The 26,705-nt window shown below is 38.8% G+C and overlaps 2 protein-coding genes across 3 annotated transcripts in view; both read right to left on the minus strand.

The window, feature by feature from the left end:
* Window positions 1-26,705, minus strand: part of SKAP2 (src kinase associated phosphoprotein 2) — a 170,776-nt gene that overhangs the window by 2,465 nt on the left and 141,606 nt on the right. For both annotated transcript variants that reach the window (XM_027573528.1, XM_027573527.1), the window contains 3 exons: window positions 20,725-20,802; window positions 15,048-15,160; window positions 116-217 (listed from right to left, as the gene is read on the minus strand). In XM_027573528.1, coding sequence (XP_027429329.1) covers window positions 125-217; window positions 15,048-15,160; window positions 20,725-20,802 — 284 coding nt within the window. In that variant the 3' untranslated portion in view covers window positions 116-124. The remainder of the gene's footprint in view (window positions 1-115; window positions 218-15,047; window positions 15,161-20,724; window positions 20,803-26,705) is intronic.
* LOC113911224 (non-specific lipid-transfer protein-like) lies at window positions 11,900-15,035 on the minus strand. The gene has a single exon (XM_035723262.1). It carries the CDS (start codon window positions 12,592-12,594, stop codon window positions 12,166-12,168), a length of 429 nt encoding a protein of 142 aa, XP_035579155.1. The 5' UTR covers window positions 12,595-15,035; the 3' UTR covers window positions 11,900-12,165.

Raw genomic sequence — 26,705 nt, forward strand, 5'->3', positions numbered from 1 at the left:
ATGATCTTTGTGCTATCAGAAAACTACAAAGACTTTTTAAAAGGCAAAGACTCATAACGCAGAGACCAAGAGAACATATGAGCTATTACAGAATATTGGATTAAAATGTACTTACCCAGGACTCTCAAATATCATACATCTCCATTATGTAGGCTTTCGGCACCAAGCCAATGGCTCCCTTCATTTCTCCTACCCACCAGCCATATCTATTGTATTCCTAATTGAAAACAATATGCAATATTAACCTTTAGACTGGTATAAGTACATTGTTGTTCATATGCAACTTCTTAGAAATGTTATTTATTTTTATAAAGTTACAAGAGCTTGAGCTGCAAATTGAAACATTTTAATCTTTTTTTGTTTGTTTCTGGACACTTAAAAATGCTGTTAGGCAAAGATTTAAATTAACATATAAGACAAAGCCTGTTTATTACTCTGTATAGAACACAGAAACAGTCACTTGGGATAAGAACCTAGCAAATGGAACTACATGAAGAAGTCAGCTCCCTAGGCCCATTTCCCTTCTCCCTCCCTCCCTCTCTCCCTTCTCTCTCTCTCTCTCTCTCTCTCTCTCTCTCTCTCTCTCTCTCTCTCTCACACACACACACACACACACACACACACACACACACACACACAGCCTGGGGAGACACCTTTTCTGTGCAAACACCAGTGCCAGATGCTTGCTATAAGGTTACAGCCAAGATCCTTAGGATATGATCTTGGCCTTCAAGAAACTTATCATCTAGCAAGGAAAGAATTATTTTTTCACAATAAACTGATTCCTGGTTATCACGTTCGCCTGACACAATAAACTGATTCCTAGTTAAACTCGTATGACTGAAAATTATTTAGAACGCAGAGCTATGCCCCTTCTTAAGAAAAATCTAATATGTGAGTATAGATATTTTAAACAGATAAATGAGGGACTAAGAAAACACTAATAATATCCAAAAATATTTGCTTTATGAGATAATTTTTAAAGGCTCCTTTTAAAAAGCTTCCCAAAGGCACTTATTTTTAAGCTTTCACTAATCAAAAACTACATTAGATAAAGGATGGGTGGTAGGAATTTGAAGGTGGTGTTAGGTTCACCCTTACAGTGGAAGATCAATAAGAAATAAAGTATCTCAAGTTATAAAGGTGAAATATTAATCTAGCTGTAAAAAAGAGTGATTGATGAGTCACTTTTGCATTTACTTTGCAATGTGAGATAAACCTATACCTGCATTTCTCCCCTTTGCCTCCATTGACAGATGCACCATTGCTTTAGGAATCGTGAACACACTGCAACGGGTCTCATATGTCTGCCAGATTGACTAATGTATTTTTATCTCAAATTTATTTATGTTTAGTGAGATACAAACAAAGTAAAATGAATTACAAGTTTCAAGAATAATATCTTCCAAAAGCAATACTCTGCAAAAGCACTGTAGGACCCAAATTTAATTTTTCATATAAGATAAATTTTTAAAATCAATCCCCAAAGTAATTCAATAGGTTATGATTTTCCAACATCTGAGTCATAGATAAATGTGCATATGCATATTGAGTTACATGTGGGGAGGGAATGTTCATACTGGCACAGACTTAACATCTGTATTGATTAGTATATGCTATTGACCATCAGAAAGGAAAATCATACAATTCCTCAATACAAATGTAGCAATGTTAGCATGTGTGTATTGATATGTAGTCTATCAATAGAGAGAATACCAGGTTAAAATCTATATGTGCTTTTTAAACAGTGGGTTGTACCAGAATCAGGTTTATTGGAAGAATAAGGTGGAAGGAAAGGTTGGGGGGGGGGCGGTGGTCAGGCTAACCTTACACTTCCTATTCTAATGAGGGCACAGCTCTGGCTCATGAGGCAGAGGACTCAAGATTTTAAGTTTTAAAAGTTCAATGTTAGAGTGAATTTTTTTGTGGATAAAACTATCTACGTGATGAAAATAGTCTGACGCCTGAACTCAGCGATGGTGACTATAATCTATGTAGGATCTATTTATCAGAAGAAAACACAAACTTAACTGAAAGCTATGATTAGCAACCATTATATCTTAATAGGTACCTAATAAAACTGCTCTTTTCAATTTTTAAGGCAATGAATACAATTAGGGCCTAATGCTTCACAAAACAAATGTATTTAACCTTCCTGAGGCAAAAGGCCTACACTGTAAGATTTCAAAATGGATGGTTAACAGGGTAAGTCTGATATGAAAGCTCTTAACCAATGCCAGTCTAACATTTTTCAAAAAATTGATTATTTGTAAAGAGTAAAGGAACTGCCCCCGCCCCCAACAGGCAGACAGAACACACTCAGTGTGAGGGTATATGAAGACCCAAATCTGCTTTCCAAGAACAGCCCTCAATCTGGGGCTCGAGGCTTAAATAATGCTCACATCACTTTATAATACTCCGCTTTGGTTATAATCTGTACTCTCAAAGAAGGGCATATTATTGTTCTCAAAAAGCTCACTGACATCCAAATTTAAGAAACTGATTTCCAAAGAATCATTTCACCAAAGGACCAATGACATACTTCACACTTGAGATAATTCTGCCTGACGGTCACTGGTAAGATTTATTAAACAGAAAGGACAGTCGGAAACAGGAGGGAGGAGCTTATTCAGCTGCAAACACATCCCTTAAAAGTAACATTCTAGGAAAACATAAAAGTTTCAGACTAAAATAATCTTAAATGCTTCACTTAATTTAAAATAACTCAAGAGCACAGGAAATTTGCTCATAAAAATACTCTAAAATGTCACAGGTTTAAATCAGAAAAGGGTAAAAAATCAGAATGTTTATTACTTTACATTTGTAAAGAATTCCATAGAATACTCCTGTGTGGAATTAAGAGGTAAGATAAAATAGAGTGAGGTAAAAATCTAGGAGGCAAATTTATGGATTTACACTGCGGCCATTAGAGTATGTCGACAAGATTGCAAACACAGAAGCTTTTACTTTTATCATTACCATCCTCTGTATGAGCCTCCTGAGCAACATGAATCCCAATTAAACCATTTGCAGCCTATAAATTGGAATGAAGATGCTTCTTGGAGCACGGTATTCTAAACTTGAGCCTCAAGATTCAATACCATACAAGCTTTCCCTTTGAAGACGAGAATCGGCCTCTTTGCCTTCCCTGTTTCCTGTGCCCAAATAAATGTGATTGCAAATGACATATTACAGTGGGAAATAATGCAATCCATACAGTGTTTCCTTACCGTCCACATACCAATTATAGTATTGTTCTAAAAGTCACAGGTGGGTCATTAAAAAAAAAAAAAAAGATAAACAGTCCTCAAGCCTTATCTTGTTATTAAACAAAAAAACAAAGAGACAAAACCATACCAGGCTGCCATCTAAATCTCTGAAAGGTTAGGAAGCATCATGTCATCTTTATGGCACAAGAGATCTCAGGTACAAGAAGGTCTGCCATCTGGTATCCTTCACCCTACTCGGCTCTTAACATCAACTAAAACGCTAACACAGGCAAGTGACTGTGCTTCGGGAGGACTGATAAAATAATGAAGAGTCCTTTAATCTACAGGAAACCATTCCAGTCAATTTATAAGAAATATTGCATCCCTTTGTAGGACGTGTAATTATTTTCTATTAATCATGTGCTATAAAGCTACATTATGTGGTTATTCTGTTATCACTAGAAAGAGGCCTGCAGTCAGCTTCTGACAATGTTAGGTAATTACTAACACAAAGCTTCTTTCTCCTCCCATAGTAATGCTATCAAGATCCAGAGGTGTAGTGATGCTTATTGTATAAAAATAATACTCAAAAGAAATTCAATATCTGCAAAATGGATGGCTTCCAGGCAAAATGTAATGTGGCAGTCAAAGAAGCAAAAAAAAAAAGCCAAACTTGCCCAATAATCCGAGAAAATAATCGGAAAGTGGTACGGCACTGTTGTGCTCTAACTCCTCTGTTTTCAATTTTCCTGCCATTAAAATAGTTTTTGTTTTATTTTGTAGTAAAATTTTCGGCCTCAGCTAATAGTTACTAGGCAATAAATGCAAGCGATTATGTAACTGGGGCAGGGAGAAAGGACGAGCCCTGATCATGTGAAACCAGCACAACACCTAAACATATGTCCATCTTTCCTCATTCACTACATCTTTGCTCTCTGCCAGTGTAAGGCCCCGACATTCACTGGAATCCTTCTCAGCACCATGATTCTCATTTCTCACGTGTGTTACTCCACTTTCTGCAAACTGTGGGTAAAAGAATGTTGCCTTAAGAGAAACCTGAAACACTTAAAAAAATTTCCTGATATGTACTACCCCTTCCAGAAACTAGTTACCAACCTGTCTGAATGCAACAGGTGTTAGAAAGGTGGAAAGACTACCTGTCCTTTCTCCAAACATGTATCCGTGCTTTGAAACATACTACCCTTTTGCAGAAATGAAGTTAATTTTATTCACAAAATATAAAATGCAGAGTTTCATAACCAGTGGACTTGACCATTGTTTTCCAAGTATTCACTGTGATAGTCTCAATTTTTCATAAACACTGTGGTAGTATGAAAACTAAATATCTATTTAAAATACAGAAATCCTTTCTTCAAGCCTACCTCTTCAATCTCTTCCTTTTTACTATCTCCAACTAGAAACTTTGTAAGATTCCTTTCATTTCTCATACCTGTCATTTCATCCCTGAAAATGCACAACAGCAACCTGACAACCCCAGTGTTTTACTATTATTATCTACATATTAACGCCTTGAATCTTCGTCTCCTGAGCTGATAAATGAGGAAATCGACACTAATCCTCTCTAAGGTCCTCCATGATGTCTGAATACCATCCTCCATGAACCTGCTTTAAGACACTGAGTCTCTTAGCAGCTTATGGAAATCAACCTCATTACTTTAAAATTCACTGTGCAGGTGTGACTTTGAGTTACGCTAATTCGAAGAATTACTATTTTTTTCCTCTCTGTACTGTGCGCTCCATTTTGCAAGCAAGAAAGACAAAGGACAAGCAAGGAAGCTGATAGTAAGAATTCAGTTATTATAACAAATTTTAGTTTATATTCCAGAGTGAAGACACATTTAACTCAAGTTTCTACACAATCCACATTTATAATACCGCACAGCAAAAACTGCTATTCGGTCTGATGATTCAGACTGCTATTCAGACTGATGGCAGGCAAAGAAAAGATCGAATCATATTCAGTAGAAAGTGGCCTTGGTACTCGGTGTATTTCACTAACCAGTAGGAGACTCCGTTAAACGGTTCTCAGGCTCACCCACCTGTCTATTCCAACTGTCGCCACTCTGCTCCAGCCCTTCACCGCCTGACCCCGGGTTACTGCATCATCAAGTTGGCTTCACTCTTCTTCCCAGAAACCACCCGTGTCCGTTGCAAGCATGGCTCAGGCACTTACCCCAGCTCCCCAGTACAATAACTGTAAATTCCTCTGCTCGGATCTCTCCCCCACTTGCTAGCAACGTTCTCTCACTGCTCTGGTCCACACGGTCCAATCTTTCACGCTACACTCCTTCCCACCTCTGCACATGGTGCCTTCCTCCCCAGGAAATGGCTCTCCTCCCTCACCCAAATCCTAACCAGTAACTATGACCTGACTCAAGTTACCCAGCTGTCATGCATTAGCCTCCAAATTATTTAATCTGCACTTACATCTCTCATTTCAAGCTGAGCATTTATTCCTCAGTGGATTTTATGTATGTTAGTTTTGTCCCTTCAATGAAAATACAGTACAAACTCACTGAGATTAGGGCACTGTCTTACACTTGATCTGTATGCCCCCCACAGCAGATGGATAAAAGGTGTTCAATAAATGGACTGGGTGAGGAAGCATACTCTGTCTTGATTTTTGGATGATGCACCAGTTGACAATCCTAAATATTTTCTTAAGAAGTGTAATTTCCAAAAGGTGTATCTTTTCCTTTGTGTCTATCAGACATATGTGAAGAATTTTAGCAATGACTAAACAAAGTTTGTTCTGAAGTGTGTTTAGCTTCACAATCCGAAGTATGTTGTTCCTACTGGGGGCAGGCTGCTGTCCACCATGTCTCCTAATGCACTGCATAGGACACCTTGTCTGAAGAGTTCAAATCCCATCTGCAGAAAGAAAGGTATCAGTCCCCGACACAACTGGTACCAGATAATCCCAGTTCTTTGAAGAACTGAATTCAGGTGAATTTACTGTATGTACCGAAGAGGTGAAGACAGAACCTTGCAAAGGTGGAAACAGGGTGGCAGGTGTAAAGGACAATCTACTGGGTTTTCAGCTCCTCATTGTTCTTGTGATTATTTTCCCAGAAGTTCCAGAATCTTTTTTTTTAAGATTTTATTTATTTATTTGACAGAGAGAGAGATGGCAAGAGCGGGAACACAAGCGGGGGGTGGGGGGGTGGGAGAGGGAGAAGCAGGGCTTCCCGCCGAGCAGGGAGCCTGATGCAGGGCTCGATCCCAAGACTCTGGGACCATGACCTGAGCCGAAGGCAGACGCTTAATGGACTGAGCCACCCAGGCGCCCCTGGAAGTTCCAGAGTCTTATGCCAGTTCTGTTACTAACTAGATATGCAACCTTGGGCAATCCCCAAGTTCTTTGGGGATGATTTTTTGGGGTTTCTATTTCCAGCACTCTTTGAGACTCCACAACAATCCACTTAACATAAATCAGTAAGTCTCATTATTTTGCATTTGGACTCTTACCCCTTTTGTAGTTGGCTGCTGAGAAGCTCAGGGCTGAACTGGAAGTTCAAGTGCCCAAACTCTAGTCTTTTAAAGTCTCCACAGGGGTAGTCTTTTTCTCCTTGCATCTTTTATTTATTTTCCCCAATTATGTTGAGCCTTGAGATTTCCTCACCTATAAAGCAAACGGTGAGCACTAAGGTTCCCCTAACTCTATGACTCCATCATTCTAAGTTCTTTTAAGCATTCAGGATTATTTCCCATTTTTACCCGTATTTTCACAAACACATATTAACATATATCTGCTATGATATTAGGTATTGGGGATCCAACAATACTTAAGACACAGTGTCTACCTCAAAGAGTTCAGGGTCAAGAGAGAGAAATCGATACTCCTAGTCCCCATGTAGGTGTAGCAAAGTAGAAAGAGTGAAAGCTCTAGGGTCAGATCTGCTCTGATTCCAGAAGAAGGTACTTTCTAGTTGGTATCCTCAGGTGATTTACATAATAACCTTGCTGAGCATCAGTTTTCTCATCTGGAAAATTATCACACCAGAGACTTCATAGGGTTATCTTACGATCGGATGAGTGAAAGCATATCGAGTGCCTAGAAAAGGACACTGCAGGTATGCAACAAACCCTTTTTCATTTCCTCCCTCTCTCTTCCCACTAATTATATAGCAAAATACCAGGGCAACAAAAAGTGTATGTTGGGCTGCACTGCAAGGCAATCTGATTATTACGAGCAGTTCTCCACCCTGCCCTTCCAAAAGGAATCTGGCCTTTAAAGGGATGAGGAGGGAGACATCTCAAAGGAGTAAACGCTGCTATACATACATTAAGGGGGTTCCTGAGTTTTTGGGGTGGGGGACAGAAGGGCATAAGAGATCATGGACTTTTCAATTTCAGATTTTAAAAAACATTATGAACATCATGCTGTCTTTAGAGTCGTTTTGTTCTGCTTCTGGGTTATTCCATGCAGAATGAAACCACACAGGCTTGCAGCCTGTAGCCACCCCTCACTGCCATTTCCATTCTGCCTGCATCTCTGACACCGCTTTCTGGCTTATCCTTGACCTCTTGAGCCACTGCAGGGGCTGAGCCTTCCAGCCTGACTCCCAGAATCACCTTCCCCTTTCAGCTGTCAACATTTTCCTGAAATGCTCATTCCCTTTCATGTAAGAGAAAAGAGGGAAGTCCTGAGACATGTTCATGCATAGATAACAGGAGGGGCCCCATAGCTGAGCCAGAACATCTTCTCGGGAGGGGGAGGGGGGTACTGAGCAGTAGGTCTGCCTGGTATGAACCATTGTACCCAGGACGTTCCCATACTGACAGCGTGGAAACGAAATGCCATCAGACCCACACAAATGCAGTCACAAGCACAGAAAACTCCTTCTACCTTCCCCAAAGGCTGGAAGATAGAATAACACTTTGGGACCTAGCTTAGCATCCACATATGTCCTATATTGAGATGTCCTAGTTACTACTCAGCAGTTGCTCATGCTATTTGTGGCACACTGGGTCAGATGGTCACAAAGGAAAAACTAAGAGACCTGAAAAGTAACTCTGCCAGTAGAGCTCGGCAGGACTTTCATTTTACTTTCCTTCTCTAGGAGGTTTGAAGCCAGAAAAGCCCGAGGAATGGAATCTGTCCATTTTCACAATGAGAAACAAATGGTCAGTGACAGTCACAATTCACCAATCACTGAAAAAAGTCACAAACAGATATAAAGAGAGGCAATGCTTGAACCTCCAGCCAATACACACTAAAAAAAAAAAAAAAAAAAAAAAAAAATGCCCCTTTACTGCACATTAAGTGAACACCGTCATCCTATATGTCCTGTTTTTGACTTAATAAGAAATTTCTCAAAAAGCTGCGGTGCGTGATTCACACGTGTCCTAGACTAGATAAAATATTCCAGGACTCTTAACTTTCTTGTTTTTCTATTACTACCAGACAAAGTAGCGTGCTTCTTTCCTGCTGAAGCATAGCTCCCCTGTCATTAAGTCTCTAAAAATAATTCATTGCTTTAAAAGTAAGAATAGGAATGTGGTTAGCAATTTACCGATGAGTACAGATTGAAAGATAAACTAATAAAGGGTGTAAATCCAGAACAGCAAGTAAAATGACATAACCAAAGAGGTATGCAGGGCAATGGAATATGCCTATAGTTATATAACCTGGATCCTGCTATTAAAATTCTAAAATTTCATAAACATACTTCTACGAAAATACTATTAACTAGGATATTATGTCCATGTTTAAGGTGGTAATAAAAGTGAAATGTAACCTAGTAATGGAATTTGACACAATTTTAAACAAACTGATTCCTTTAAAAAAAAAAGATATTTTTACCTCAAATATGATTTTCCCCCATCAAATTAATCAGAAATCGGGCTGTGTGTTTCAGAATTAATTCACTAACAACACAGGTCTCATTAAAATTACAAATTCCACTTTCATCCATTCCTGTAAATGTGCCCCATTGTTTTAGGGGAGAAAAAAAATTTCCTCAATCTCCGCTGAACTACGAAAGTAACGTTTTAATACATAAAAAACAGCAGTGAGCCTATGTGAAAGGAACTATATGCAAAAAGTTACTGGCTCTCCTTTTTAGGTAAGCAGTACTTAAATTTATTATTAGTGAGCTTCAAAGGTTAAAGCTTAGAAAATGCCACTTTGAAAGAGAGGCTAGCTCAGCCAGGGGTCACATGACAGCTGCTAAGTGCAAAATGTTACAAAGGGAAGGGGGCAGGGCAGGTTATCTGCTTACTCTTCTTTATTGCAACATTGGATTTTCACTAAAAAAAAATTTTTTTAAAGGCTAAGATTTGTATAACTCTCAAAAGAGGCCTGAAATAAATAAATCATCCCCAGGCTGACTGAGCACAGCTGACACCCTATCAAGGCTTCCTTGCAAAAACAGAGAGAGGACTGAATTTTAAAACCAAACTATATTTCGGGGTGCCTGGGCGGCTCAGTTGGTTAAGTGTCTGCCTTCGGCTCAGGTCATGATCCCGGGGTCCTGGGATCGAGCTCCGCGTCGGGCTCCCTGCTCAGCAGGGAGTCTGCTTCTCCCTCTCCCTCTGCCTGCCTCTCTGCCTACCTGTGCTCTCTGTCAAATAAATAAATAAAATCTTTAAAAAAAAACCCAAACTATATTTCTATAGTGAATTTTAATGAAGACAGCCCAATCGTCAAACCAGTTCCATCTTTTTCTGTCATTTCACTTACAAAATTAAGACCCTCTTTATTATAATGCACACCATTTTTAGTCCTTGATTTATCTAAATTTTGTTTATATTTAAATGTATTTTTCTTAAACTATCTTCTGTTGCCTTTTTTAAGAGTATCTTCAGCAATGACAACCTTCTAGAAGGTAAGTTAGATCAGTGGTAATTAAATATTGCAAAATGTAGCTCAGTTAATTTTGAAAAGAAAGTTGTATTTTTTTTTTAAGATTTATTTATTTGAGAGAGAGAGTGCACACATGGGGAGGGGCAGAAGGAGAGGGAGAGAGAAACTGTGGCAGACTCTGAGCTGAGCGCGAAGCCAGACTCAGGCCTGATCCTACAACCCCAAGATCATGACTTGAGCCAAAAACAAGAGTCAGACGCTCAACCAACTGTGCCACCCAGGTGCCCCAGTCATATTTCTTTAAAATCTTCTAAATGGCATTATTTATTAGAAAAGTTGTGACATTAATTTCTCTACAAAGTACACATTTTTTACACCTCTACAAATATTGTTATTAAGATGCCTTTAAAATGTATTCTTCTTTATGTATACAATGTTTACATTTAATTCAGAATGATGAAAAAATTTATGATTAATGCTAATACTTTATTAACATGAGCTAGGAAAGTAATAATCCATAGCTAGATTTAAAGTTGAATTTATGACATCATTTTGATTGTGCACATTAGCTGTAATTACCTGCACCACTCATTCTGAGCCACTAGATGGTGTAAAAAATAAATTAAAATGGTAAAATTTCATTCTATCACCATAAAACCTAATGTAACTCTGAGAAAGATGAAACAGATTTCTAAACTTACAACAATGCTAGTGGCTTCTACACTAATTGTACTTTTTAAAAAAATCTGTCTCTCTACCTTGATCTAGAAACATGTCCTTTTGAGCAATTTTTCACTCTAAGGACCTTGAGTTCCGAATTTACAGTAGTATTAAACATTCAAATTGCTGTCATTCACATATTAAGTGAATTTATGATATTAATTTATGGTCTATTTTGGCCAAAGTTTTGATAAAAACTGGGAGACTAAGCCTATAAAAAATTTATTACAGTCTCCAGAGATTCTTATCTGAAACCATCCCCCCAAAATTGCAGAAGCAAGAATCTTCACAAACATATACTGACTCCCAAAGCAACCTGAAAACCAATAGCCAAGATATCGAATAATGGCCCAGAATTTGTCCACATCCCATCAAGGGAGAGCTAAGTGTCCTTTCTTTTTACCCTCACCAAGATCTACCTGGTTGATTCTACCAGGTCCACCACTGAATAAATACTGGTATTTTTTTTTTTCAGGAAGAGCTATTTTAATTTTCTATTAAACATTCTTCCAAAAGCATTATTTTATCCCGTATCTTACTGAGTTGTAAGAAATAACATTAGCATTAGAAAAAAAACAGGAAGAAAGATAAATCAAATGTGGATAATTAAACTAAACTTATATGGAAAAGGAAAATGAGAAGAAAGGACTGAGAGCTTTACAGATAGATACTTTGAAAACTGTGCATCTCAAAGCAACCTTTATTTGTTCAATTTTTTTAACAACAGCGTTTTACGACCAATACACTGATTTTTTTCAAGAAGGAAAGTCATTTTAAAAACATTTTTATTTTAAGAATAGGCCTGCGTTCAGCTGTAGATTTTTCCCGTCCAAGCTCTGATCAGGTTTATTTTGATTTGGGGAAAAAAAGACCATTTTGATGGCATGAAAAGCAAAATTTAAGTCTTTTTTTTTAAACATCTCAGTACAGAATTTTAAAAACTATTAATGGAAAATATATTAAGGACATTAATTCACAACAGTAATTACTACTGGCCAGTTCCTGGTATTCAGCTTCTCCCCTAGTTCTCCAGAGGAAAATTTAAGTTGAATCTTCAGCAAAATGATCTTTGATTATACTTTATAAGCAAAATGAGAGCTTTTGTTTACATAGTTTTTAGATTTTGCTGTTCCTGATTTTATTCTGAAACTCAAGTTTTACCCCAAACCATAATTACCGCATGAACTTTGTAATGCACAGTTTTGTATGCAATTCAGCAAGCAGTAATACACCATTGGGCCCTGTCTACCCAGAGCTTAGGAGAAACAGGGCCAGGCACACCCATTTAAAAACAAATCTCACACTATTTGCCAATGTGTAGTTTCCGTATAAGTTCGGACAATGAAATATATGGATATGTATCTATATATCTCATCTTAATTTTCAAAGGTAGGCAAAGGGAGTTCTTCACAGCTTAGCTTTGCCTGGCTGAAGCTGAAGATTTTGTAACTTCATAGCCAGACCCATGTTGCCAGTAATTTTCAATTTGCCTTGAAAGAAGGCCGACTGAGGATTCATTTTACCAGTCATTAACGCCAGTAAGTCCGAGTCAGCCATTGTGATTGTGCAGTCAGCCTTCTTATCTGAGTTAGGAAGCACCGATCCTTTGCCATTCTTCACATCCACCACCCAGGTGGCTTCTTTACCCTCAGGGCCGTCCTTCACCTTGAAGGCAAAAATACCACCGATTTTCTTCACAAACTGTTCCCCTTCCTCTTCAAGCTTCTTCTCAGTCTCCTTAAAGACATTTGCCTTAAATCCATCATCTGCAGAGCTAGTTGGAACAGCCTCAATTTGATGAGTTCTAAAAGAACTGGCAGCTTCAGGAAAACCCATCTTATAGATCGTCACAACCACAGCTCCTCCAATGCCTAAATTATGCTGCAGAGCAACCTTTGCACCAGGAACTTGCCTTTTTTCTGGATAAATACTGGTATTAAATCATTCAGCCAACAGTGATAAGGTGCTGGCTAACAATGTCTTGTCTCTTCTTTCAAAAACCAAAATGAGCTCCAGATACAATCATTATTTCTAGGAGGCCCCTCATGAAATGATGCTGCCTGTGGAACTTCGAGCCTTGTGAAGGGCTGATTGAGGAATTATTTTGGGTACACAATACCCAAATAATAGCATTTAGACATTTTAGATGGCACTATACTCTTCCTTTGAGCTGGACCACCACTACCCTCAGCTCTATGATAAAGCTTCACACATAAAATTACAATCTCCACAAAACAGGTTTGGGAACAGAAATTACCTACACTGGGATCCTAGAAGTATGATATACACCTAGGATTGTACTTTTAACTTTATAATAACAGAAAACTCTACTTGTCTGACAGCGTGTCCTAGAGGTCGGTACTCTGAGCTTTTCAGCAACACAGACACCTTGACTCATAAAGAAGGCTTTAAGAACAGACCCACGCTGAAAATAAGTTTCACATTTTACCATAATAATATTAAGACTATAAGCCATTTATCCCTGTAGTTTGGGATTCCAAGTGGAAGCTAATCAACCTTTTAATTTTATACACAATTGCAGCTAAGTTGGTGAAAGTAACTGTGAGCTGAGTAGATTTGAGGAATAATTCCAAGAAACTATCTTGAATGGAAATAAACCAGTTTGGTTTCTATATTAAGTAATTCACTCAAAAAAAAGTGTTGTCTTAGGGGTGCGTAGGTGGCTTAGTCAGTTAGACGTCTGCCTTCAGCTCAGGTCATGATCCCGGGGTCCTGGGATGGAGCCCTGCATCGGGGTCCCTGCTCAGCGGGGAGTCTGCTTCTTCCTCTCCCTCTGCCACTCCCCACTGCTTGTGCTCACTCATGCGCTCTCTCAAAAATAAATAAATAAAATCTTTTTGTTAAATAAGTGTTGCCTTAACTCAGGACAATTAAATGCTCCATAATAGGCTTAATCCAGGAGTTGGCTCCCAAGAACCAAAACCATCTTTCCTTAAAAAACACAAACACACTAAGGAGCAGAGGACAGAGAAAAATAAGTGAGGAGTCTTAGCTCTGAGCACCCTAACTAGCAATCATCACAGCTGGCAATATTTACTTACTAAATATTTCCCACCAATCATCTACAAGTGCTTCCATAGTATTCCTCTTGGATTCCTGGTGCTTGGCATGGGCCCTTTCTGCCCCTTGTAGGTACTTTATAACAGTTTCCAATGAGAAGCAAAAGAGAAAAGGAGAAAACCATGGTCTGGGAGTCAAGATGCCTGGTTAAGTACTGTCTCTGGCCCTTTCTTGACCCAAGTTTCCTTATCTATAAAACCAAGAATAGGTAGACGATCATCACTCAGATTCCTCATTCAAATGCTCTATGATCTTCTATGTTATGATTTTATCCACCAGCCATCTTGTGTTAAGAGTCAATAAGTGACCGTATTTCCAAATTCTCTTCTGCATCTAGCAAGTCATACTATCTTTCTGAAAAGTACAAATTTTTCTCTAATCAAGAAACCACATTAAACTCCTAGACTTATAGAACATCTCCCTACTTATATTTAAATAGTTTTCATACATCATTTGTTTCTAAAATAGCTTCATAATGTAGACTAAGGGAGTTTTTTTTATCCCCATATCATAGTAGGGAAAGTTAAATATGAAAATTAAGGGAGCTCACACATGTCACCACAATAAGAAACATGACTTTTAGATCTAAGGACAGAAAGATTTTCAATCATCCAGTATATTAAGAGGCAGAGACACTGATTTATATATATATAAGGATGAGTTCGTAGCAACAGACTCTGCCATTATGTTTACAAATACAACTATGTTAAACTTAAAAAAAATCACCTAAAACTGTCTGAATAGAAAAAGCATTGCTTTTAAATTGTCGGAACACCAATGTATTTACATAAAGATGAAAAACTTCTACTATAAACAGTGTTTCCAGTAGTGAATGGCAGACAAAACCAGAATAAGCACACAGAAGAATAAAAAGGAAGAGGAAAGAAAAACATAATAAATAACCTAATACCTTACAATGTTAACTTTCACATAAGTATATTGTTTCTGGAGAAGGCAGTATGTGGATGTGAGCCAAAGGCTGAAATGATAGGTAAACACACTGTTAAGTTGAATCCTGTTATCTGATTGTGTTTAAAATTTGATTATATTTCACTTGACAAAATAATTAATTATTGTGAACTCCCAATTGTTAACAAGGACCTAGAGGAATTCCAATTGGCATTTTTCCCCAGTGTTGTAAACCCAGATGCATAAAGATCTAGCTTTGTGTTCACCCTTTACAGTTGTCATCTGGGGCGTCTTCTCACCTTGCTAAGAATGTAAATCACATCACCACGTTTAAATGACAACTCATCAGAAAAAGCTCCTGTGCAGTCCCACAAACCCTGGTAAAAATTCGCATAATCGGTGCTTTTATCTCCTAGGAAGAAGAGAGAGAAAACATGAGTTAGAGCTTTTGTGTAATGGGCCCTTAGTTAAGATGAACCAACAGAAATTAAAGGGCCGCCTCAAACCACCAAAACAGGCGAAAAAAATTCTGTCCTGATTCAAAGAACATTTTATTACATTTATAGACAAATCCTACTTCTTACAGTGACTTAATGAAGGACTGTTTTCAAAAAGACCTCTTTTGGAATGTCCCTTGTTTTCTTTCTCTCCCTCTCTTGTTTTATCTAAAACCTGTACTTGCAATGTGTTCTCATCAAACCAGCACCTAAAAGTTCCTTCCCACTTATTTTTGATAATGGACCTAAACCCACTCGCAACATGTGTTGAAGGTGAGTTGGCCACACTGCACGATGAGCAATATCCGCGACATGTGATACATGCATTGTGAAATAACCACCTTACAGAATTTCTAAAAATTACCAAAAAAGACAGATGAAGGGAAGGAGAAAATAAGTTAGCATTTGGGATGCTTCATAAACAATAATAAATAATCATGAAGGAGCCAATAGGGCACAGATATAACCCAAACTAGGCAACAATTTTTGTTCAATTCTAAAACCGCAAGCTGTTTAGAGGAAGAAGATAAAGTGGGAATGACATAAAGGGTAATTCCAGGTCTTATCTTTGGGGACTTTTGTACCGAAAGCCTCTCAAAGTGATTTCTAAAATATTTGAGCAACTTTGCAATTGCCAATGCTGAAGCTGCATTTTTCAAGATTTCTGTCAGCCCCAGTTTAGGACATTATGCTCTGAATAAACATGCAACATACAGTGGAGTTATCAGCTCATCCTTCTAACAGCATAAGCACAATGGATGTGATGTGCTCAAACTGCCATACAGACCATTAACTGATTGATTATTTAGCGCTCTCCGCTCTGTAATACCACAATAAACCGGGTAATAAATGCTTTGTCACTTATACAATGTGGCTCTCTTGAAACACAGCACAGAGTTAAATACACTGGATGCTTTTGTTACACTGAGAACTGTTTCCTGTTTTTAATTTCATGATAATTGAGTTTTGATGAGTTCACGCAAGAAGAATGCAAGTAATATCAATAAGATGTCCGTGGATTCACTAACCAGGCAGAACATAGATGTGCTGACAACTTCCATCATTGGAATGTCATCTTTGAATTCTGAGGGGATAACTGTGCAGATGCGTGCTGGATCGGGGTTGTCATCTTAGTTTTGTTATATGGCTCTCAAGCAGCAGGCTCCTTGGCAATGCCAACACAAGCAGGCACGTTAGCGGGGCATCTGAGTTACGCACCTGACACCACGCAGTTTGCGATTTATACCAAGTGGTAAAAGTTTATCGGAAGTTCCAAAAATTCTAATATCTGAAACATGTTTTTAAAGCCAAAAAGGAAATCTGAATAATGTGGAGGGCGAAAATGTAGAAAGATGACACTTTTCAATTGTACTTTAAGAAAATAAACAATAACTAGAATGCACAACCTAGCAAAATCCTATTAAAATTTTCCTCTCCTGTTTTCTAAAAATTCAAAGGGGGGGTAGGGAGGGAGAGAAAAATGGAGAAATGAAAGGAAGGAGGGGGGAAGGAGGGGAAGAGAGAGAGACGGACACCTTCCTGACCGCTCCACTCCAGCATCTGAGCACTCATCACTGCTACCAGCGGGGATGTCTATGAGCCTGGGAATCCGACCAAGAACTAACAATGCTTGCGGCCACCCCTCATTACATTTCCCCCCCAAAGCACATATTAAGTAAATTCTATAAATGGACACTAGAGGGCACTCTGGCTGGACAGATCACGCCAAACGTTGTCAATTTTTTCTTTTAGAAAGAATTACTTAATAATAAAGTGACTGATTTCCTTTAAAAACCACTTATTTAGACAAATAGAGATTTAGAAGTTGAGACATTCTAGTCAGATTAAATCAACTGCTAAATGGGTCAAATGTTGCGCCCCATGCAGTCCGTCAGTGTCAGTTTAAAAGTCAAGGAATTAGAGCACAGAGAGGATGACATCATTTCACATGCAAGGCCCTCCCCCACAGTCACTGGCCAGGAGGTAAAAGGATCTAAATAGCTGGTTTCCCCAGTCAAGGCTCCTGTGTGTTCCCCATGCTGCTTAGCCTGAGGCTTGATCCAAAAAGGTTAAAGAAACAAAACTTGGGCTAAAACTGGAGAAGTTTTGGCTGAGCGAGAGCATCCCAGTGCGTTCCCAGCTGTCCAGCCAGCTCCTCTTCTTTCAGATTCTCTCGCAACAGTTTTTCATTCAATAGATTTTCAAGAGGTGGGGGAAGAAAGAAGGAAAGAAAAAGTATATGGTGATTTCTACCACATAATCCTTATCACTTTGGGGGCTCTCTTCCCCTCGATGCGCTTGGTGAAACTCCCATTAACACTAATGGGAGTCAGAGGAGCACATGAGGGGAAAGGGAGACCCCCACCGTGTGCAAGATGCATCTCTCCCTAGATGTGCATCATGAGCATTTCATTAAATCTCACTGCTGTAAAGACGCAAGAGCGCTAGCGATTTGGCAATACTGAGGAAAAGATGCATTTTCTACTGTGCTTTCTACAATCTCGATGATGATGTTACCCAAAGACCAACCTCATTTCTGTGTCCCATATGTGAGCTGTGTTAAAGAATAATAAGTTCTTTATGTCACACGACTATATGTACACACAATTTACCATTCCGTCTATTTCAGAATGCAATACTAGTTACATAAAGCAGAAGAACCACGACTAAAGAGAAAACCTGCCAGCATAGATTTATTAGTCTTACTCTCCTCGGGAAAATAATGTTAAAATTCTGGGTATGAAGTCTAGATACAAAAATTGGGAATTATTTTATTCCTCCGAGAGCAGCAAGCTTCTCTGGTTTACAATTTTTTAAATTTTAAAATTTTAAGTGTGGCTAACCATGCTCAAAAAATTACCCATGGATACAGCCTCAGAAGCACAATGAACTCACAAAAGTTAGCACTGTTTGCCTATACATTGAAAAATAATTCGTGTAAAATATGTTTTTAAAAAACAACACAAAAATGGCACGGAGCATAATGCATAAACCACAGAGAATCATATATTCTGAATACAAATACGTCTGCATCACTGCATGGACTAATCTTACCGCATCATGATCTGTGGTTTCAAAATTACAAAAAAAAAAAGCAAAAAACAAAACCCACCTCATTACATTTCTTGTCCTGGGAGGCGTGAATGGTTAAAAAAGAAGGGAAAGAAAGAAAAAAATAGCCATCCTAAATTAGCCAGGCTGTGAAAGATGTAAACAATGTATTTGCTCCTGCTTTTGAAAACATACAAAAACAGATCTTCGGGCAATAACAGAACTGTCAGGAAAATATAAGCTAAACAATTGAAAATACTTTTGCAAAAACCAAAAGATTTTAAAAATATGATGACAAGCACTGAAACATTCAATAATAAGATAATGGAAAATCTCTGAGTGGTCTTAAAGGTTTAAAAAGTATTTCAGAAAGGTAAGCATATTCTACAGTGTACAAATAAATCAAATGAAATCTTTATTTTGTGTATATATACTAAATATATGTAAGACACATAAGATTGAACGTGAAAGAAGTTATAAGAAATACAAGATTATGTTTTTGTTTATGTATTTTACATTCGTCTGAATTTTTTTCTCTCTTTTTAAGTAAAATCGGTCAATGTGAAAAATATATAACATTCTTGAGTAAGGTTAGAAGTTCATGTCATGTGATGCTCAGCAAGATAGTAATACCCTTGTCAACTCACTGCCCTGCACAGCAAACAAACTTCTAGTGTTACATCTTTGACAGCCTAGAGAGAGCAAAGGTCACTGCGATGCAAAAGCATTAAAACTGTTGCTTGAAAAGAATTTCATGTCACTGAAGATAAGAATTATTGCAGTGCTTTATGGCTATTGCATGGAAAGCTAGATCTACTTACTGCATTCCTTTGAAGAAAAACGGACTTTTTTCTTCCTTCCCTCAAAGGCAAAAATTGGAGAGAGAGTTACTTTAAAAGGATTTTTGAAAAATAGGATTGCTTTAGGCCAAAATACTTATGTTTCTGGAAGGAATATCTGTATATGTCTACCTTCTACACCTGCACTGAAATTTAAAAAAAACCAAAAACCTCTACGCTTTTGGCAGAAGCTTTATGACACATAATAAAACACGCAAATTACTTGAATTACTATTGGGTGGCATCCTCGGGGTTATGCTCAGCCTTTGCGTTTTATAGCTGCATCTTACAGGACCACAGCACTCACATCGAATGCCTTCGTCCTCACTTCCTTTCTGAAAAAAGCAAACCAAAACCTCATGCAGCAACCTGCCCCTGCTTTCCTGTCCAGGCCCGGAAACCAGGCCTGTTTCCTTTCCACGTGTCCCGGTAGGAAGGCCTGGGGAAAGCCACTTCCTGAACACACACTTCCTGTCCGCCCAGCCTCTGACAGCTAGCAAGAGTGATGTATGAACGTATCAGAGGAGGGAAGGTGACCCTCAACGCCAGCTCTTTGCAGGACATGGGATGATATGGCAGACCTTGCCCCAGCTGACACGCGGCTGTGAAGAGGTGTAAAAGGCCCGATAAGAAGGCATTCCCCCTCTCTTCTTTCCGTGTAAAATAATTGCTGGTTTATCAAAGCTAACCTCATGCTTGCACTACAGATACAGTTTATCTCCTGCTATTTGGAAATAACAACCCGCAAAAAAAAAGTTGCCCATATCATGTGATTCTGTACATAGCATGTATAGTTATTTTTCCAGTCTCAGTCATAATTAGTACTTGGGGCCATGTGCCAAGTGGAAATGGATAAGGGGAATATCCTTCCTACCCTTCTAGGCCATCAGTGTCCTTTTCCAATTTTTTAAACTGCTGTCACTGGACTCTGGCATTTCTTACACCCAATTCATTTGCTTTCTGTGTTAATCATATGCAATGAAGATATGCATGGCCAACATTTAAACAGGCTGCAGATCAATTAGCGGTCTTAAGTTTATCTGATTTTTATCAAAGAAGACAGAGCTGTGGGTCGATTGTCAGAGCCTGTGTCAAGTTGACCTTTTCAGAGATGTCTACATTGCCAGTCCCCTGGGCAACTTGTTGTCCCCTGTTCGTCTCTGAATGGCAGAAGTCTGTTCTGCTCAAGCACAAAGTATACACAGATGTCTATATTACATTCTTAGAGGTTTGACAGCAACTGCATGTTGTATCTATAAACTGTCCTTTAGCAGTGACACTTCCTCAATGATGATAAGCTAATTTATGCAACTAAATCTCCTTTGTGCAGAAATGAAAGCTAATTGAGTCATTACAAAGTAATTCAGGAAGGAATACCTTGTATAAATTGGCTTACTTTATAAATCCTTCTCCAGTGGTTTCCCTGCATCCTAAGTGGGACTAAGCAGCTTATCAGCCATAAGATATCCAGATCGAACCAGCCAACTTCGGGGAGCTGTGTAAACATCTTCAGAGCGGTAGGAAAGTGACTGAAGGGAAAGTGAACAAAACCAAAAGAAGCTTCCCCAGGAAGCCACACCAGCCATTACCTGTGGTGGGATGGACACTGTCCTGACTCATCTTCCTTTGTCCCTCCACTTTCGCAGGAACACTGTCCTCTTCGTCTTCTGTAAATAAGCAGAAATGGCACCCTGAAGGGTTTCCTCAGAAAGAACAGAACTCACCCCATCTTATGAGCAAAACTGAAAGTTTAGAACATATAAATATTCCTTCTCAAAGGATGAAACCACTCAACATTCACATTCCTTTTTTTAGTAATCTAAAGCTGAACAAACAAACCTCGAGCTATTTCCAAATAGCAACCCTACCAGTTGGCTTGATAAAATTTAAGATACGTACGAATGCCACACATACTTTAAGTACTTACAGAAACTCATCTGGAACACTCCTAAATCCAGACCGGCCCTGAAATCTGGGGAAGGAACACCCAGCACTATATGGACAGACCCACATTACACTGTGGCAGGAGGACCACGGACAAAACCAGGGTCCCTAAAACACCAGTGTGGCCAAAAGAAAATGTGTGATATAAAATAAAATAAAATACAGTTAACCTGTAAATCATTTCTTGAGTATCAGACACTTCATGTGTTCCCATTTGATCTTCACAGGAGAAGACCAGAAGGATCCTCACCCTTCAAGGCAATTCCCCCCAATTCTACTGAGGATCTACTATGTGCCATAAGCTATCACAGATGTTAAGATTTCACAGATCATTTTAAATCCTCCTTTTACAGATGAGTAAATTGAGGCTCAAAAAGGTAAAGAAACAACCACTGTTTGTGATTCATACTCAGGCTTGTGATCATGAAGTCGGTGTTCTTTATCCTGCAATGTATTCAGGGCCCTATGTTTGTTATTCCCACGCTCTCCTATCACATTCATTTCCTCCCCCCCCACCCCCAGTTACAAGAAGAAATAGGAGAAGACTAAATGAGAAGAGTTTTAAACAGAGTCAACAGACTATATTTAATTATTTTACATTAAAGAACCGTTTATTACATGTCCATTTTCCTCACCTAAGGATTTATACACACTTTGGAAATATTTAAGGCAGGACATAGGAACAAAATGGCATGCCCCCCCAGAAAACAGAGTTCAAAAAGAATACTTTCAAGAAAAATCAAAAATGTTAAAGTAAAATACGCAAAATATATAAATATAGCCATTATGACTATTAAATAATTCAACCAAGAAATCTTCATTGGATATTAGCTACCTGTAAGAGAGAGGTTCTACCAGGGAGGCAAAGACAGTAGGGAGCTTCTGCCCTCAGGAAGCTGACAGCCTACAGGGGACAGAAGACAGTACCTAAAGGAAAATGGGGTAAGGAGCATCGAACCTGACATGGGAAGCACAAGGTTCGGAGGACGGCAGAGAGGAAACCACGCAAGGGGGAGCGCCATGAAGGCTCTGAGGTGTGGAGAAAATCTGAACAGAGAGAAATGGGAGGGAGGAAATATCTAGACAGAGGGAGAGTCATAAGCAAAAGAAAAAGTGCAATAGTATCCATTTGGCTAAAGAACGCAGTACTCAAAGAGGCAGAACAGGATGGCAGCTAATGCTAGTGGTTTGGGCCAGCTGTTGAAGGGCCATAAACATCCAGCTATGGACTTCAGCCTTTTATTTGGTGGGCAGTAAGAGCCCCAGAAGATGTTCGAGCAGAGAAAGGGCAGGACCAAAACTATGCTTGAGGAATGGTCATCTGATCTCATTGTCCCAGATAGCCTGAAGGAGGGCGTGGGGAGAGAGACCACTCAGAGTCTGGCTAGAGGGGAAGGAAGTCCTGAACTGAAGGGGCAGAGGAAATGGAAAGGAGCCAGTTCTAAGAGGGAAAGGAACTAGAATTGATGAACTTTGTGCCTGCCTGGATGTGGAGGGCTAAGGGAAGAAGAGCAATCGAGAAAGGCTCAAGTTTTGAGCTTAGGTAGCAGCAAAATGAGAACATCATTCCTGAGAAAAGAATGGCCAAGATAAGCTATATTACCGAGGGAACACAGGAGCTGTGTTTCTGATGTGAGAGATTTATTTATTTATTTATTAAAGATTTTATTTATTTATTTGACAGAGAGAAAGACAGCAAGAGCAGGAACAGAAGCAGGGGGAGTGGGAGAGGGAGAAGCAGGCCTCCTGTGGAGCAGAGAGCCGGATGCGGGGCTCCATCCCAGGACCCTGGGATCATGACCTGAGCCGAAGGCAGACGCCTAACGACGGAGCCACCCAGGCGCCCCTGATGTGAGAGATTTAAATTTATTTATTTGAGAGAGAGAGTGCACACATGGGGGGAGGGGCTGAGGGAGAAGGAAAGAGAACCTCAAGCAGACTCCCCGCTGAGCACAGAGCCGAATGCAGGACTCCATCCCACAACCCTGAGACATTAACCTGAGCCAAAAACAAGAGTCGGAAGCTTAACCAACTGTGCCACCCAGCGCCCCTCTGATGTGAGAGATTTAATGTACTGGTGGGGCAACCCAGAGGAAATGTCCGGAGGCAACTGGAAAGATTGGTAGAGAGGTCAGGAGTACAGATGCAAAATTAGAAGTCTCATGCAAGTTTTGAAGTGGTGATTAATAAAATTCAACATTTAAATCAAGCTTGAGAGTTACTGTATTTATAAAACCAACATAGAACTGTTTTGAATTTCTGTAACTCAATTCAAACAAAATAATGAAAGCTCCAAAAAAGGGAACCGCTGGAAATATTTGGTACTTTATACATATTAAGTTGACCCTAATGTTGGCAATTTAATATGGTTCGGTCAAATAGTAATTAATACAGAAAGACTTAATAAAAACCTAATACTAAATCCTGTCTTTTTCCTCTTCAACAAGTTATCTCACTTATGCCAAACCACAAGGACCAGTTATCACGTATGAGTGAATAGGATGTTTTCATACAAATTTTAAAGTTCTTAAGGACATTTATAGTAGTCATTTGGTCCAACCTACTTATTTTACAGATGGTTAATTTTTCTTAAAGGAGGAGAAAACTTTCCTTACTTTTCCCACTTTCTCTTTCCCCAGCACTCCCTCTCCTCCAACTGGGTCACAAATCTGACAGTAAGGAGTAAATTCAAAAACAGTGAAGGGTGCTTGCCCTCACATCAAAAGCCATGACCACAACAATTTAGGGAGCACTAATTTTGGCTCTCAAGAAGACACAATGGGATGTAGACTTACCACCCAAAGTTAGTGTCAAGATATCACAAAAACTAATTACAGTAATTGAATGGAAAACTCCACTCTTGGCAAAGTAAACAATGAGCTTTGAAGAATTTATTACTATGACTTTATTCTTATTTTATTTAAATTTAAGTGCCTATAAATGTACACAATGTATTCTTAAATTACCAGAATAATGATATTAAAATGTTTACTTAAGTATCAATATTTACTGAGAAGTATCCAAACTGAAATCCATGTGCGATGCTGAACAAGTAGTATTTTAGAGGAGGAAACGCTCATTAAAGAAACTTCCTTTCTCCATTTCAAACCTATTTTTAGGTCAAAACCTTCTGTATTTCATACATCAGTTTTTCTTAACAATATTCAAACAACTCATTTTATCTTGGGCTAACAATACAAATAGCTTCCATATAAAAGAAAACAAAATCAAATTTGGGGTGTGTGTGTGTGTGTGTGTGTGTGTGTGTGTGTGTGTGTGTGTGTGTGTGTGTGTGTGTGTTTTAATCTTAGGGGGAAAAACTCAGACTGAATCTTGAATAGTCTGGTACAAGGGAGATGTTCAAAAATATGGAGTGAACAAATGGATTCAAAATCATGAAAATAAATCCTACTATGTCCATTTATTACCAGAGAAAAACTCTCCACACCACTCAAAAAATATATAAGGACAAATGAAAATTCTAGGCAATAATCATCTCCACAATATATTAGAAATATACACACATGTTTTATTTAGGTTTATTATTAAATATACTTTATTTTGGTGTTGAGTCACGATGTCATTATACAATACTAATTAATACCTCAAATAGTCAGTGTTTGTGGGTTAATATATTCCATTCAACATTTTAATAACAGTAAACAAAAACAGCTCAGCTATGCGGTAAAATCCATCAAACCACACAGATGGTTATAAGGTTTTCATTATGTGGTTTCCATAGCAATCATATTGCAAATCTGGAAGCTTCTTGCAAATAAGCAGCTTGTATTTACATGCCTCTCAGCTGCAGCGCAAAACTCTTCAACATGTGAAGTTATTATTCCAATCACACATTGTTAGAAGAATCATCAGAAGATTTTGTTGATCAGACAAGATGAAAATAACAGTAAACGAACTGCAGAAGATAATTCAAACACAGTCATACATTTACCAAACTAATCAGTATTAGAAATATTCTGGCAGTCATCAGAAGGTTTTAACATTATACCAGCTCAAAAATATGGAAGTTCCAGGAATAATCAGATCCCGTGGAATCCAAAAGCTGAACTCCACTCTCCCGTTTTCAGAAGATGTTTGGTCTTCCTTCTGAGTCGAGCAGAGAAAGAAGGACTAGCAGAGAACTGAGTCTTCCCAAATCTTTTTAGGATGACTACATTTGAGGAAATGCTTATGTGGGAAAAGTCAAGACCTTTTCTTTTTTTTCCCCCTGCTAGATTAATCAATTTAATTTACAAATTGATCCAGTTCCATAACAGATGGATTATTACCCTAATAAGGATCACAAATCTGTCTAGCTATGCAGTTTTTACAAAATGGCTATTTCTTGCTTACTAATGTTCTTTGTTTAAGGACAAAATAACCCAAAGAGAAAAGTGATAAGCAAATGACACGTACAGCTGACATTGCTTGAAAAAGCATCAAAACAGGGTGTGTGACAATTGCGGAGCGTCTGGAAACTGATCTTATCACGTCTTCCAGGGAGAAGAGGACAACATGAGAAAATCTTTCACTCACACACAATGATTACCTTTCTAAGTACCTTCAGAAAACAGCTCTGCTGAATTACAATGTATTTTAAGAGACATAAAACACAGAATCAAAAGCTATGCTCTGAAATAAAGATTGAGTGTAGATCTCTACCTGCCCTGACTTCATTGGATTACAAGACTGTATGTTTGTCTCACGAAAAAGTTAGTATTTATTGCTTAAATGTTCATGCTGTATGCATTTATATCCATTAGGTAACTAAATCCTCATAACAATTCTATGAGGTAAGAACAGGTACTTTGACCATCATTTTATGGACACAGAAATGAAACTTACAGAGCTTGAAGAACTTGCCCAGGTCCACACAAGCAATTAGAACAGGGATTGAAACTCCAGCATGGGCGGCTTCTCTCTACCGTCTCTTCAGTTTACAGATGGATTGTTTTCTAAAATTTCATTTGAATATTGGCTGTTTGTGGACTTGGAAAACATTTTCACAAAAGTGGGCAAATTCTATTCTACCATTGCATTGTCTGCGAAGGACACCTTAAGGTAAGCAATCCTTGCAGTGATGATTTAGAAACAGAATTTCAAGTTGGAAAGCCCCCAACACACATCTCCTTTCTGTTGCCCCGCTCCCCTTCCCCACCTCTCTTGTCCACACCCTCCAGTGCCCGGAAGGCAGCGCACAGTACTCGGTATTCTGTAAAAGTCTCTAATGCAACTCATAATTGAAATATTTCAGTTATTTCAAAAATATTTCATTTATCTTATTATGAAATAATATTTCATCATTCTTTCTAGGCCAGCCGGCTTTTCTTTCTCGTTGTATTTCAATAACGATTTCAATGTCGACAGTTACGGAAGTCTTTTTACAAAGAAGTTCCCCCGAAAGAAGTTCACCTGCATTCCAGAACGACAGACAATCCTGCACATTTCTCCAAGGGTTTGGGCACCACAGTGTTGCAAGCAAGATGTCCCCGGCTGGGAGAAGACGGGACAGACGTGATAGGGAAAGGAAGACCCCTGTGGCCAGACCCAGCAGTATGGTGTAAAGGACGCAGAAACGCAGGGAGGATTCACACAAAGGGCACCTCAGCCCCTCTTCTCGCTCAGG

This window comes from Zalophus californianus, chromosome 12, assembly GCF_009762305.2.
Source record: "Zalophus californianus isolate mZalCal1 chromosome 12, mZalCal1.pri.v2, whole genome shotgun sequence".
In the NCBI taxonomy this organism is placed as follows: domain Eukaryota; kingdom Metazoa; phylum Chordata; class Mammalia; order Carnivora; family Otariidae; genus Zalophus; species Zalophus californianus.

Coding starts and splice junctions, on each gene's coding strand:
- LOC113911224 (XM_035723262.1), bottom strand. CDS start 12,594: ATGGGTTTTCCTGAAGCTGCCAGTTCTTTTAGAACTCATCAAATTGAG.